This window comes from Chamaea fasciata, unplaced genomic scaffold, assembly GCF_029207755.1.
Source record: "Chamaea fasciata isolate MVZ Bird 193981 ecotype frontalis unplaced genomic scaffold, bChaFas1.0.hap1 SCAF_21, whole genome shotgun sequence".
Lineage (NCBI taxonomy): Eukaryota > Metazoa > Chordata > Aves > Passeriformes > Sylviidae > Chamaea > Chamaea fasciata.
The window spans coordinates 8,531,278-8,546,511 of record NW_027094106.1 but is presented as its reverse complement, the minus strand read 5'-3'; the positions used below and the strand labels follow the sequence as shown (position 1 = coordinate 8,546,511).

Here is a 15,234-nt window from a genome sequence, read left to right as displayed (position 1 = left end):
GTTGATTTTCATCTTTTATTATGAGCTAATACCAGGATGACATTCAAATGTCAGATGGCACAATTAAGACAGTCTTGGTAGGAATTATTCCAGCATTCCCAAAATTACAATTTAGTACACGAATGGCGTCAAATGTATGCATCACTCCCACAGAGAAAAATGATGGAATTCTGAATATCTTATACCAGAATAGTTTCTGCATCAAATGGGAAAAAGAAAAACTGCTGGTAACACAGCTGACCTAGAAACCTTTTCTGATAATGACCTGCAGAACAAAATATTTCCCTATTTAACATCTAGTAAAAAAAAATATGACTTTTGTTCAAGTTTAAGATTTAATACTTTTATATGGTTAGCCACAACAGGTATTAACCTCAGTTTTACTATATTTTTGTAATGCTACAAAAATCCTATAAAATCAAATTATAGTGAATTTTTCAGTGATTATAATTAAAAAAGCGCAGCTTGTACAAAATAAAAAAAATAAGATTCTATACTCTAATGAAAAATTTAAGACATTTTTAAATGAACAAAAGAAAGCACTTGTTAAGCTCTCCAATATTCAATGCATTCTGCACTTATCTGAAATAGCCAGACAGGAGCTAGAACTCCACTCCCCTTAGTTCACAACTAGTAATTTTGACACTATTATATATATATAGAGGATCTATGTCTGATATTTTTACAAATAAATACAGGATAAACCATATTGCATAGTGTGTGCTTGCTGTCTGAGTCACACTCCCAAAGTTTCACAGTTATGGTAGGGAATCCAACTTACAATCTACGGGCTGAAACATTTGACAGTACATGGAATTTCCTTGGAAAAACCGATGGGGTTGGGTTTGAAATTGATCAGTGAACTCAGACAAACAACTCTTGCCATTCTTGCCAGCCATTAAACCAATTCCACTGGACAATTCTATCCAGCCAAGCAAAAAGCAACTGTTAGCTGTAACTAGGACCAAGAGAGATCTGCCTCTAAAAAGTTTCTTCTTTTGTTGTTTTGAACCAAGTTCCTTTATCCTCAGTGAATGCCAGGCAAGTGCAGGTGCTGTGTGTTTGCAGACAGGCCCCGTGCAAACACTCCTGAGCACCTGGGTTTTGGTTCCACAAATCACCCGTGGCCACGTCACCAACTGAACAATGGCAATCTTCCCGTATGTCACTGTAAGGTAACTTGATTTTCCTGCTCAAACTAAAAGAAAAAAAAAAATTGATATTTTTCAACGAAAGGCTTATCAGGAAGTTAAAAACAAAACCAAACCAAAACTAATTTTTGCTCAATCGTAACCATTTTTTTTGTGTTGGTTCTTTGCTAGCGTCAAAGGTATCGCTGAATCCTTCTGCCTTGCCCATTTCAGCAAAGAGCACTGGGATCGGATTCAATGCTTACAGAGAGTTTTATGGCTTGGATCCTATGGCTCAAAAAGATTCAGTATCCACAGAGTAAGCAGAATCTAGAATAAAAAAAAACGTCCCTACTTGTTGTGAAACACCAGAAGTAGACTTTGCACAGTTTGACTAAAAAGATAATGCAACGTGTGGCAGGCAAAAAGTGACAGGACTTGTATGCAGCTGCATGATCATCTCCACACACACGCACACACCATCCACACTCTAACTCTAGGGTAAAGCTCTGCAGATATTAACCCTTTCACCAGCTATGTTCATGGAAATGCTTTCTCTTTAAGGCAGGAAGTATTTAAAGTAAGGTAAAGTTTTTTACCTTTATTTTATTCTTTGTACCTGTAAGTCAGTTGTACAGATCGTGACAATTTTAAAAACATAAATAGTGTCCTTAAGAACATGTTTGCTAAATTAAAGTTTTGCTAAAGTTCTGACCCACTGTGGAAGACATTCACTGAAAGGCCATTGAACACTTTTCTCATACAATCAGCAAATTTATTGCCCCAGCATAGAAAAAAAAAGTTGATAAATTTAGAAATGTATAATGGCAGGGAACTACCATAAGCAAGATTTCATTATTATTAATAATAATAATAATTTTAAAAAATCCTCAAATTCTTACCCACTGGTTACAAAAATATTTATTTCCTTATACTCTGGAGGATTTGTCTGTGTTTCCTGTGGTACTTCCTAGAGATTTCTACTGACCTTGTGTTCTGCTCACTGTTGATCTCTCTGTGGGTAAGAATCTGAGCTGCCCAGCTGAGGACCAGCGTGTACAAAAGTGAAGTTTCCCAGTGAAATGTCTGCTGAGGACAGGCATGAAATAAGCAGGACGTGTGTGAGCCCATGGCTTCCAGTTAAGCCTAGAACATAGCAGCACTGCTGTTTGATTAGATCCATTTGTCTTTGCAGGAACAAACAGGGATTTCAGCTGGGGAAGCAGGGAAACAGTTCTCTCCCACCCCACACTGCCAGGCTGGTCAGTGAGTGATTCATTTATTGATTGGTTGGTTCATGAGGAGGAGAATCAGAACTAGAGCCTTGAACTTTCTTCACAGCAACCAATTAAGTTTGCCTTTTTCATTTTGGGATACTTTCCATAATGAGCTGAATCAAAAAAATCTATTTGAAAAATATATATTTTATATATATATATATATAAAAAAACCTCATTATGTTTTGAATGTGAAACACCAATTAAGTTTAGCTTTCCTCTTTGATTCCACCCCATTGTAGGAAACCGCTTAACGAAGCTTGCATGCTAATTACCCCTCAGCTGCAAGCCTGCAGGCATTCCAAACTCTGCCTAGTGAAAGGGCCAACCCTCCTCGACACATTCACGACTACACCAGTGATTCTGAAGCAACATCCTGCCCCTTAATACTGTCAGTTTCGAGCTCTCGAGCTGAAAGATCCTTGATAAGGTGAGAAGATGTCACTGGAATCAGTAAGATGATGTGCCTAGAGTTCTGCAATACCATTTGCTAAAGTTTGTTTGTGGTTTGTTTTTTGTTTTTTTATGCACCATTGATTGACAGGAAAAAAAAAATCCGTGTTTTTTTTTTCTTTGCTTTCCAAGTCTCTCTGTGCAATGACCGATTCTTTGATACTGTCACTTTTTTTTCAAAGTAAACCAAGCAAAGCCCTCAAATTTCAACTTCAAGGGGGGGTTCGTGTCCGTCCTTGGTTTTTCCACCTTCCCAGGCTTACAGAAATGGTGTTGTCATAGATTCATGCGCAAGTGCTCCGGTCGTTTGGAAATCATGGGAAAAGCCTGTTTTTTGTAGGGCCCAGAGTTTGGTTGCCGGATTGGAAGTGGTGCTGAAGCCTCCCCACACACTGTCACATCCATCTGTTCAATTCCACTGGTCTCCATGGGGTATTCCACAGGTGCCTGGGTGTTGGATGCGCCGGCTGAAGCACCTCTCGCCCAGAATTCCCCCGGGGAAAACTTGACAGGGCTTTAAAACAAGAAATACAAAAATCAGAGATGGACACAGACACAGCACCAAGGTATATATCCCTTACTCTGCAGGGAACTGCACTCAAATGCCTATGGAGAAGCGATTCTAGTTCTTCCTTCCACTTCCAGGAGTTTGAGAAATTTCCATGTCTGGACACTCTACCAGAGTGTCTTGTAAAATTCTCTCGTTTCGAGGTGATTGCAGGAAGGTTTTTCTGTACTAACACGATTCTTTAGTGCTCAGGATGTTCTGAAACAATTTTAGCTGTATCAAAGTCACCACTGAGGCTGTATCAGCACTGAAAAGCAGCAAATTAGAACTTCATGTGCTGCCCCAACACCACAGATTTCTCTTTAATAGTGTGGTTTATAAAACAGAATCACTTCCAATGGAAGTGCTGGGCTTACTCAGAAGCAAGGCTGCATTTTTTATTTCTAGTGCTTCAACTGCTTGTCAAAAAAGTGTATTACAAAGCAAAGAAAAAGAAGATAAAGTACCTGACTGGTGTCCTTGGGCTACCTATGAATCTGCGAGGTGATCGAATTTTTGGTTCAAAAGAAAATTTCTCTTTTACGCTTTCAAGTACAGATGGAGCCACATAGGTAAAACCCTGCAAAACAGGAAAAAGGAACTGCAACTCACAGGCAAGGTCTGCATTCAGGGTCACTTCTGCAGTTATTCATTTCATTATAGGCTTATTAATTATAGATTATTTATAGGAAAAGAAGAGTCATTGTAGACAGAGGAACCCTTACGCACTCCTTGAAGCAAGCAGTGGGACTTGAGGGAGTTGCTACACCCCTGATGGCTCCTCAGATCACAGATTCCCACAGGCACACTCAATTTCATTCATTTTGCTCTACAGCCTGGCCACTGTTGTCTCTGCACGGCTGTGAAAGCAGTGCCATGTGCAGGGCTCACAGTGCCACTCTCAATCAGAGTGCTGACGTTCCACAGGGGCAGCACAGTTTGCTGGCTGCTGTATAAAGAAAACGTCAGCAATAAGCAAAGTATTTTCACAGCCTTTAAAGGTCTCAGGCCTGTTACAGGATTTGGGTTTAGTTTATGAGAGTTTGCTTCAAGGTGTTAGGAGTCAAAGGAATGAATTTAGCTGGAATGCCCCCACTTTCCAGTAGCAAACCTCCCTCTCCACAGCCACTCCTCACTTGTCCCTGGCTCACTCACCAGAAAGACCTGGTTGGCACTTTCACTGAGAGTTGAGTCATCTGGGCTATCAACAGGTGTCTGACGTGTAAACTTTGAATCAAACTGGCTCACATCCTCTTCAGATTGCTTTGCAAAAACAAAATGATTAAGGGTTTATATTACAGATATCAACCAAATGGCTCAGCGGTGAGCAGTGCAGCCTCTGGATGGAGTTCATTCCATGGGTTTTTGGCAGAGCTCTGCTGGAGGAAAACCCTGGAGTGGTGTCGGAATCCTGTCGCTGCCAGTGGGAGGTCACTATGGGCACTGACACTGAGAAATAAAGGCAAGGGGGAGGGGCAAAAATCATGGATCAAAAAGGAACACAAATTAAAAAGATGTCTTTAAAAATTTTTCTCAAATTACAAACAAAAAGTTTTAGAAATACAATGCCAGTTTCTAGCAAGTTCAGCCCTTGTCACAACCAGTATGGAACAGTTGCAACTATTTAGTTTTTGGAGGCCCCTCCAGATAGTTCTGTCCCATTTTTGCAGATACAGAAGTGTTTATGGTCTGAGGGATAGAGGACAACTCTGGAATAAGTGATTATGAGGAATACTGTTTCATTTGCTCAAAGAACAACAGTAATTCTAAAATCCCTCCTTAATTCCCACGAGTGTCTGGAAAGGCAGCAGGCATTCATTTGTGCAGGCCTTCATGCAACCATGGAAGCACAAGTGGAAAAACCATCTCGTTTATACAAGAAACTTCCATAAAATCGCTATTAACAGAAAAACCCCAAACCACCTTCAGATAAATATTTGGAAGCATCAGTCTTGAGTCTTTCTGAATTTCATTCCAAAGGGTGAGGGGAAAAAGGTCTGGAGTCCCCATGCTGTAGAATGCTTGACATTAGTGATGCTTAAGGCAGTTTCAAGTGAGAATTTTAGCAGCTGGGAATTACAGAGGTGGCAATACCCACAGCTGCTGGAGCTGATTGTACCCAGAGGGAAAAACAGACACCATCCAGATATAAGATGGGGTAATAAAAACTTGTTCATCACATCACTGGTTTGAGGTAAACTCTAGAGTCTTGTGCTTATAATGCACAAGATGCATTGTAAGGATTAATAAGCACAGAAAATACGCTTCATTAGGTGATTTCATTTACTTTTGCTTAACAACTCTATCGAGATAAAACTAAGTACTGACTTACTGTAGAGGGTTTAGAAGCTGATCTCAGAGTGAACTGCACTTGCAGGTCTGTTTAACCTACGGGTCAGAAGCAGGAGGGACTCAGACTGACGCAGATCAGCTGCTAGATCAGATCTGCCAGCTTTAATTGAGAGAGAATCTGAGCCCTGAGTTGATCTAACTCCAGTACCAGCAATCAGTGGCACTCCAGTTTGTCAAGTGAACGTTTCTTAGTTTTAGGAAGAGCTTTGCTAAAGGCACACAGGGAATGTCTCTCTCCCAGTGTTCCCAGTACATACCAATAAGGGTTTAAAAGGAGGTTCCACCTTGCGCGCCAGCAGCTCATCCCAGTTGATGTGTCTGAAGAAGGCGTGAGCCTGCAGGGAGGACAAGAGCACAGTCAGCACCTGCCCCCAGAGTTCCACCATTCACATGTTCTCGCCAGAGCCTTCCTCTGGGGTGTTTCTTCCCAAAATCACATTTGGTTCAGTGTAGAACATTCTGCAGCACTAGCTCGGAGTAGCTGGAAGAGCTGAGAATTGAGATCACACCTCCGAGTCAGACAACACGTCCCCATTTCCTTGGAAGTGTCAGAAAAAGCCAGTTTACATGCAAAATACCTCTCATTTCCAACTTCAGAAGTTAAACCAAGACAAAACACTGCATTAACGACAAGCGATCAGAACTGTGAAATACGGAGGATTCTCTAATGCTTGTCAATGTCACCATGAAAACAAAGTCCAGCTGGAATGACACACCCTTCCCTTCAATTAGCTGAACTAACACAAGGTTGGCAAGGTTTTCATCAGACTGCTGAGAGTACCCTCACCCTTCCAGGGCTGCACAATTAGCACTGTGCAACTACTAGAAAAGATCTACTGCAAGACAGAGCTAAAGAATAGAAGTTATTTTCCAAATCTCAAATTATCAAATAGGTAGACAGCTGCTTTTGTTAAGCTTTAAGGACTTCAGGTTTTGATGAGGTGTCACATGTGGCTGCCTTCCTGCTCATTACCCTTCAAGACAGACACTCTTCTTCCCTGAGGTGCCTTCAAAGCTGTTTCCTTTTCAATGAGGTCATTTAAGGAGTCTCAAGTTTAGTTCAAGTTACCTGAACTTCTCCAGCATCTCCAGGACCAGCTCCTAGACGTGAGGCAGCATTTCTTTTTAGCAGCTTGATGAGAAATAACATCCAAAAAAGCAGAATTAGTTATGCTGTTATAAGCAGACTAGTTCTGCCATGAATCATCACTTCAATGAGTAGCATGCAGAATGAACACAGAACAATCAGAAAAATCTGCATTCACTTGAAAACAGTTGTGTTTTCAAGGGAAATCACTTTCTGTACCACTCAGCAAAAAAGGGACTTAATCAGTAATAATCAGTAATAATCCAAGCTTGAACTGAACAGCCACCAGTGCTATCATTTTATTTCTATTTTCTACATACATGTGGAGTACTGACAGTCATCAAAATTCTACCTTTTTAAGCAGATCTCTGGCTTCTTGTGTGAGGTAGGGAGGCAAGTTGAGTTTACACTTGAGAATCTTGTCAATTGTTTTCTTTCTGTTCTCCCCAGTGAAAGGAGGCTAGAAAGCACCATTGAAACAGGAGGAAAAAGAGGACTTGTTCAGATCTTTAATTTGTGTACACAGAACTCACTTCAGTCATTTAGAAAGCAGGCAAAATTACTGCCAACAGGCACTGTTTGGATAAAAGCAGCTCATGTCTGTAGGTAAACTTGACAGCTGTATTACTCGCAGTGTGTATATCTATTCATATAGATAGATATATAGATATAAAATATATGTATTTATACATGCAGCCGAGTTAGGGAAGCAGAAAAGCTACAAAGGGAAATACATGCAATTATAACTGTGCACCTACTGCTCCAGTCAGCATGTCATACATTAATGCCCCCAAACTCCACCAGTCCACAGCACGGTTATGCCCACTCCTCATCAAGATTTCAGGGGCCCTATAAGCAGAAAAATCAAAAATATGGAAGAGTTTTAATGAGCTTAATCCTAACTGTGACTGCTAGTTTTCAAACAAAACCCCATTTATCAAGTAAAGCTGTCCTGAGTGACTGAACACACGAACCACCAGTTAAAAAAGGCAAAACACAGCCATTACCCCCAGAGCAGAGCAATACTTTGGTATTTCATCATGCAGCTCACATGTATTCAATTGTTCCACAGAATGTGTGTGTGACCGTTCCGTCGTGAATGGATTCTTTACATAACCCGAAGTCAGTCAGTTTTACGTGACCTGAAATGAAACAGATCAAATTTCAGACTTGTCAGAATTCTGCCATTTGTAGAAGTAACACTGAGAAAAAAATCACAAATTTTTAATATGGATACGTAGTTACTCTGAGTTACTTCCACATATGGTCTGACAAAGCAATGCAGCCATAAAAGAGAACAAGGTAATCACACTTACAGAGCAAACCAAGTGCTGCCACTTGACAAACTACCAAAATGCATTCAAAGACAGACAAATGTATTTAAACATAAAGCCTGAAGAGCATCATTTAGCTAAAAAGTAGGTTACTGAATTTTACTGCTTGCTTCAAAATCCACAGAACGATCTTCAACCAACTGTAAAACGCTCTGAATAATTCAGTACAAAGACTCAGACTAAGTAAATAAGTTGTTTAAGAAAACATGAAAATTCTGGGTGCTACAGTCTGCCAGACTAATCAGTGTCACCCAGTCACTGGAACAGTGCAATCAGAAACTGAAACTGCTCAGTTTCAGTGGGAAGTGTCAGCTGCTGGCTAAGTCCTTTCAGCCACAGATGATCTGGCATCCTACCCAAACTGCCTTTCCTACCATCACCCGTCCCCATTGACTAAAATGTCACAGGTTCTACTTCACAATGATCCAGCAGAAGAAAAAGAAATCCAGAGGCGCAGAAAAGGCAAATCAACCACTCAAAACACGCCTGGGTCCACGGAACTTGAGCTTGCCTATTAAACCAAGGAAGCAGTGTTTGAGAGCAATTAGCCCTGGCAGCTCTTCACTTATCCCAGGAGTGCTGACAACCCTGCCACTCTCCTAAGGAAATCCACTCAAACTGAGGTGCTGTGACCTTTGGGAGAATTGCTTTCAGAGGAGTGGCAGCCTGGCTCATGATTAGAGTTGTACCTTGATGATTGAGCATGATATTTTCTGGCTTCAGATCCCGGTAGATGATTCCTTTTTGATGCAAGTGCCCCAGTGCCATTGAGATTTCTGCCAAGTAAAAGCTGAAAGGAAACAGAACCAGACATATTCAATCCTGCAGAGCATCTTAAGCAAGTCTTTCACAGTTTTCAACCCCCAAGCCTTGACCACAGCCCGATGGACAGAGCCTCAGTGAGCAGCCAGCAGTTGTAAGCCTCTGTTGTAAGACTGGAGTTCCACCAGCACAAACTGGCGAGGACAGCACGTGTACACCCTCCCCAAACCCACTGAACTGCTCTTTCACTGCACTCTAAAATGAATGAGTAGTTAAATATAGTTTAAGCATTTGGAAAAGAACCCAAACTATTAATTTACAAAAATAGCTTCGCTTACCAAGCTGTGTCTTCCATAAATATCCCTTCTCTCTCTAACTGCATAAATAGTTCTCCTCCTGTCATGAGAAAAAATAGATTGTACTCAATTAAAAGTATCATTTCAAGTCAGTCAAAAGTCTGTTTTCTAGGAAAGCTATAAGCAACAGGTATTTTTGCCTGCTGTACAACAGGCTGTTTCACAAAAAAACCAACTGAGCCGCTATTCTGTTACCCTCAGGATTCCAGCAACCTGAAGAAATCAGCATTTAAAGAACACCACCGTTTCTGTCCCTATTTTCTGTTGTTACAGCTTGAAAAACTTGTTTCTAACCTGTGTCTGTTTCCCTCACCATGAAATAAAGGTAACACTTTCTTCTGTCACAAAGACCCTGCAAGGACTGAACCTTCAGGTAACTCTGTAGGATTGCACAGAATACACAAAAATGACAGATGCAGTGCAAGGAAACGTATTAAACGGCTTCTCTCCTGTACTGTCATGAAAAACAACTATTTTATGTTCCATTCCTCTTTATTGTACAGAATTAGAAAGTTTATTCATGTTCTTCTATGTATTTTTAATACAAACCTGTTTCAGTTTAAGACACCAAGCCATCATTAACTGGCCTTTTATTTGCAGGGTAAGAACCACAAATTCTTGATTGTCTAAGAGCCCAAGAAGGAGGTAAAAGAATGTCATATACTGACCACTGAGATACTCAAGGATGAGGTAGAGTTTTCCACCAGTCTGAAAGGCATAAATTAAGTCTACAATGAAGGGATGTTTCACTTCCTCCAGTATATTCCTCTCTGCTTTCGTGTGAGCTGTATCCTTGGCATTTCTTACAATCATGGCCTGCAAAAAGCAAGGATATGTGAGCACAGAACATGCTAAACAAGGCAGACTTTTACACTGAGTTCAATCCTGAGTTTATTAAATTACAACACTACGTATGAGATAGTAACAGCATTAAAAAATTAAATTTCCCCACGATATCTACATAAGAGGTTTCTTGCAGAAAGTTTAAGTCTTTATTTCATAGAATGACACAATAATTTAGGTTGGAAAGGACCTCCTGACCTATTTAAATGAGCTGAGAATTATCCAGACAGAAAAAATTGAAGTTTAATTCTAATCCCAACTCTGAGTAAAAACTGTATAGATCCTAGAACTTATTTTTAGGTATATTAAATCATTAGATAATTCTAAAAGGTAAATGGAGGGATAATTTGTTTTCTTTTAGATTCAGGGAGCAGTGAAATTCAGGTTACCTTTTTAAGAACTTTCATGGCAAATATTTTCCCCGTGTTTGCTCCGGTGACTTTTCGTACTTGAAACACCTAAACGACACCAACACAATGGCAATCACATATTTCAGCTGCATCAACTGCCACACACTAAAAAGCAAAGTTGTGCAAGATCAGGAAAGATTAGCATAAGTACTGAAGATTATTGATTTGATTTCACTTTCTGTAACTTACTTCAACCTTTTAAATTTGATATAGTCTAGTTCTCTTTCTAGGAAAAACATGAGAGAGTACCCAAACCTGACCTCCCAGACAGAAGTCCAAAACAAAATATTCAACCTACTATTTTTGTGATAAAGAAATATTCCCACTGAAGCATTATCAAAAAAGACTGAGCAACTACACGCATTAAGGGAAAATCACATATTTCAGCTGCATGAACTGCCACGAGCTATAAAAGCAAAGCTGTGCAAGAGAGAGAGAGAGGGGAGATCAGCCACAAACTACAAGGTAAGGGGCAGAGATGGATGGACAATGAGTTTGGGACATTCCCTGCCGCGTCCAGCGGGTGAGGCTGCCAGGGAGCTCAGTGCCATGACACCAATTTTGGCAGCTGGGGTGGGTTCTACCCATTCCACCCCTTGCAGAAGGGGCTTTTCAGAGAGAAGGAAATGATAGCAAAGGCAGGGAGGCCTGAGGGCGTGCAGGACGTGGGGCTGCAGGAGCTGACCTTGCCGTAGCCGCCCTTGCCCAGCACGCGCAGCAGCTCGAAGCACTCGGGGCGGATCTTCTCGGGGCCTCTGTTCACGCTGGTCTCTGAAATCTCAAACTTCTCACAATGCTCCATCCCACTGCAGAAAAGCACAACCAGCCTGTGAGAACTGGGACTGAGCAAATGAAAGCACTGACTCCCTGGAAAGTGTCTGGGGGAGAGCTCCCAGCAGCAGGAATTATTGTTCGGGGTGTGCAAAGCTGCACCTTGCACTGACAAGGTTACCTGCAGGTTTTGGGGATTTACAGTACCAAGATTTCCTTCACCCCCCTTCAATTTAATCTCTGTAATACATCAGAATTAAGTTTAGAGGATGAAAACCTCAAACTGACTCAGACATTTCTTTATATAGTTATATTCATATCACAAATATTATTCAAAGGCAAGAGATTTGTTAGGAGAAACAAGGATCAAAAGACAAAGAGCAGCTTTCACCAGAATTCTTTTTATTATTATTATTTCAAAGTACAATTGACAAATTTTAATGTGAGGAAAGAGTGAAACATCTAAAAACGGCTCAAAATGGAACAGAATTTTCTGTTTACCTTAACAATAGAACAAAATCAGAAGTTATACGTGGTTGGCATGAATAATAAATATTTTCTAGCAGCAACTTACAGGTCATATTGGCCAACTCCTCCATGGTCCATGCTCTCACTTAGTTGACCCTGGGGATGAGAAGAAAAAAGATGAATTAGAAACAGGAATGCATTAAAAATAAATGCACTGATGTGGTTAACAACTTTTTAAGTTATAAAGGCAAAATCTTTATATAATTAAATCGGTCAGGAACAAAAAATTATCGGCAGAAGATAAAAAATCTACTAAATTCTGTGCAAGATTTGCAGTAGTGCCACATGTCTCAAACAGGGAGCCACTGTCTTACCTGCCTGCATTGTTATTCAACCACTTAAATATTACAGGTTCAATTTCACACCCCCAAGTGAACTTGAAAAATGTTAAGGTACTGCAATTTTCCTTAAAATTCCTCTTACACAGAAATTTTTTGAGTCCTATGGCAGAACTATGCAAATTAGAGCAATAATAAAGATTATGTGAACAGAGGAACTGGGACTCATCTGCACTAGAAACTAACAACCTGCTGAGAGGGTTTTATTATTTCAGATTGGTAAGTCAAATCCCAATTGGGATGAAAGAATTCAGCTTTACTCTGATGTTAAACACATTTCCTGACCAATAATCAGAACTGAAGGAGTTCCTGCACTTCAGCACCACAACCATGTGGTTTAATTCTGAAGAGATCTTTTCCTCAAAGAATTTTTAACCTGATCCCTTCCCTCTATCTGTGGCTCTGCATGGCAAAAGAAGTGCAAAGGCGGCAGACAGCTGGAATGAATACAAATAGAATGTCACGGGCAAGCTTCTAGTGAGCTTCAGACTGGACTGTCACATTCTTATTTTTAAAAATATGGACACAAAATAACAACTGGGAGTTTGTGGTGAACAGCCTGGGACCTGCAGACCAAATATAAATGTACTGAGTGACCAGTGAAATTCAGAGAAGAAAAAGAAAACCCACTGACATCTGCAAAAATCAGCCCAAGCCAAGGAGTGCATTTTAAAATATTACCCAAGTGAAAACACTAACCAAAGAAAACTCAAATCTTTCAACAGTTTCCAGACCATTTCAACGTTAAAGTTTACAGAGGCTGGTTTATTTTGGGTGATCTAAAGGGGAATTTAACTCTTGGATCCACCTACTAACACCACAGGCAGTTAAGGAGTCCAAAAGATCAGGTTTGTTTCCAGCTCAGAGAGCTGCCAGCTCATGTCCTCCCGTTGACATTTATTAGAGAAATCCAGCTTATTGACATGTTTCACAATAAAAGCCACTAAAGCTGCCCTTGACCCCACTCTTCGGTGCCAACAAATGAGTTTTAAAAAATTCAACCCAGAGAATAAACACCCCTCAGTTCCCAGAGCAACTCCTCCTGTTACCCAATGCTTCTGGCAGAGTTCACGCGTGCTGCTCTTGCTCCTGTGAACTTTGGGTTTTATTCTCAGAATTCATTCAGCCAAAATTCACTTCAGATACCATGCTGGTGTTTTTTCAGGGTTTCTTCTCATTTCACAACCCCAAGAAAGGCCCTGGGACGCCACCAGCCCTTCAGCCCATACATTGTTTCATTTATTACAAACACCCAAATTAAGGCTGAGGCTTTTTTGACCATAATAATTAGTGCAAACAACCACATGGCTTTTGAGGAAAGTCCCTTTAAACAACTCCGCAGATTTTCCAGGACGGCTGTGCCTACTCAAACCTATGACTGAGCTGTCTGGGCTCCTCCTGGATTTAGTTTTTGGGAGCTACCAGAGACCAACAGCAGAAATTTGACAGCACACTCCTGAGTGCTCCCCTTGCTCATCCCTTCATCTCCACTGCTCTGGCTCATCCTTGGAGGACACACACCCTGTGGAGATAATTTCCACTGGAATGCTGCTCCCCTTACACATTCCTGACGTTCCCCCTCGTTCCTTTCCTGCTGTTGGGTTGTTTTCACCTCAAGCCCATTCTCACCCTCCTTTATCTGTTTGCCAAAAGGCACCTGAGACCAACCACGTCCATAAAAACGTCAGTCACGGCAAGGTCCGAAAACCCACAATAGTTTAATTGTTCCCCGAGACCGAATTACAGGAACACAAGGGAGAACAAACTCAACTTTCTCTCCACCTCTGCTCAGAACCTGTTCTTGGCAACATGAACAGAGTGATGCAAGCGACCTTCTCTAAAGCCGAGTGTTTTATTGATTATTGAGGTGACAAGCACAGCTTTCCCTGCAGGCTGAGAAGCTCTCAAGCCCTCAGCTGTCAAACACTGTCTGTACAGGTTACACGGAGTGGGGCTAACAGGATATCTGCTCATCTCCCGAGGGAAATACCTGCAGGGAATCTACAGGGACTTTTTTACAAGAGCACAGAGGTTTAGATTAGATATCTGGGGGAAATTCTGCCCTGGGAGGGTGGGGAGAGCCTGGGCACAGAGAAGCTGTGGTTGCTCCATCCCTGGAAGTCTCCGAGGACAGAGCTTGGAGCAACCTGGGATAGTGGAAGGTGTCCCTGCCCTTAAAGATGATCTTTAAGATCCATTCCAACCCAAACCGTTCCACAATTCCGTGATCTCAAAGACTCCAAGACTGCCATTAGTATTTAAAGAGCAGAAAGTAAACGCAGTTTGAGCAACAGCAAACCGTTAATATACAAAACAATATCAAGAACCACAGAAGACCTAGAAGAATATAAACAGGGATGATGCAATTGAACCTCGCTAAAGCTTTGACACGATCTAGATGACCACGACGAGCTGCAAAGTGCCCATTATCAGGTGCACTGCCCACGAAAGCACGAGATGCGAACAGCCGCCGACCCGCCTCACGCAGCGTTTTAAACCTCCGCTTTTAATTTTGGCGCGAGAGCAAGCGGCTTCACACGGCTCCAGAAGGATCGGCAATTCTGCACTGACGTTCGGACATGTGACAATAAATAATTAATTAAAAAAAAAAAAAAAAAAAAAAAAAAAAAGGGCAGCCCACCCCGCTGCGGCGCTTGTGCCGGGATCCCGAGGCCGAAGTTGGGCGGCGAAGAGCCCCGAGGAGCCGCTCCTGGAGCCGGGCGGCGCGGGGGGTTCGGGCTCTGCCCGGCCCGGCCGCGCTCCCACCGCCGCCGCCTCAGCGCGGCCCCCGCCCGGCCCCGCCGCGCCTCCCTCAGGCCCCGCGGCCTCCCCCGCTCCCTGCCCGGCCCGGCCGCCGCTCTCACCCCCTCCTCCAGCTCCTCGTCCGAGCCCGCCTCCTCGGGCTGGTCCAGGTCGATGTCGAACACTCCCGCCATGGCGCCGCCGCCCCTCGCTGGCTCCGCCGGGTGCCCGGGGCCTGCGCCGCCTCATGGGCCCGCGCCCCGCAGCGCCGCCGCGGCCGCCATCACCGGCTGCGCGGCCGCAG

General features: G+C 42.3%; 1 protein-coding gene across 1 annotated transcript; it reads right to left on the bottom strand.

Annotated features, from left to right (window-relative positions):
- Nucleotide 1: 1 nt before the first annotated feature.
- On the bottom strand, nucleotides 2-15,217 carry RPS6KB1 (ribosomal protein S6 kinase B1). Its single transcript, XM_066202216.1, has 15 exons — nucleotides 15,053-15,217; nucleotides 11,897-11,946; nucleotides 11,237-11,357; nucleotides 10,531-10,599; nucleotides 9,967-10,114; nucleotides 9,281-9,338; nucleotides 8,870-8,970; nucleotides 7,898-7,988; nucleotides 7,605-7,695; nucleotides 7,199-7,306; nucleotides 6,829-6,891; nucleotides 6,017-6,094; nucleotides 4,563-4,670; nucleotides 3,875-3,987; nucleotides 2-3,374 (listed from the first exon to the last, which is right to left on the bottom strand). Exons 1-15 carry the CDS (start codon nucleotides 15,122-15,124, stop codon nucleotides 3,137-3,139), a joined length of 1,509 nt encoding a protein of 502 aa, XP_066058313.1. The 5' UTR covers nucleotides 15,125-15,217; the 3' UTR covers nucleotides 2-3,136.
- Between the last annotated feature and the right edge of the window lie 17 nt (nucleotides 15,218-15,234).

Excerpts from the sequence above, each read along its gene's own strand:
- RPS6KB1 (XM_066202216.1), bottom strand. The coding sequence starts at position 15,124 with ATGGCGGGAGTGTTCGACATCGACCTGGACCAGCCCGAGGAGGCGGGC. Across the intron at positions 11,358-11,896 it reads GGAGTTGGCCAATATGACCT|TGGGATGGAGCATTGTGAGA; the intron begins GTAAGTTGCTGC and ends GCTTTTCTGCAG. Across the intron at positions 3,375-3,874 it reads AGCCCAAGGACACCAGTCAG|CCCTGTCAAGTTTTCCCCGG; the intron begins GTACTTTATCTT and ends CTTGTTTTAAAG.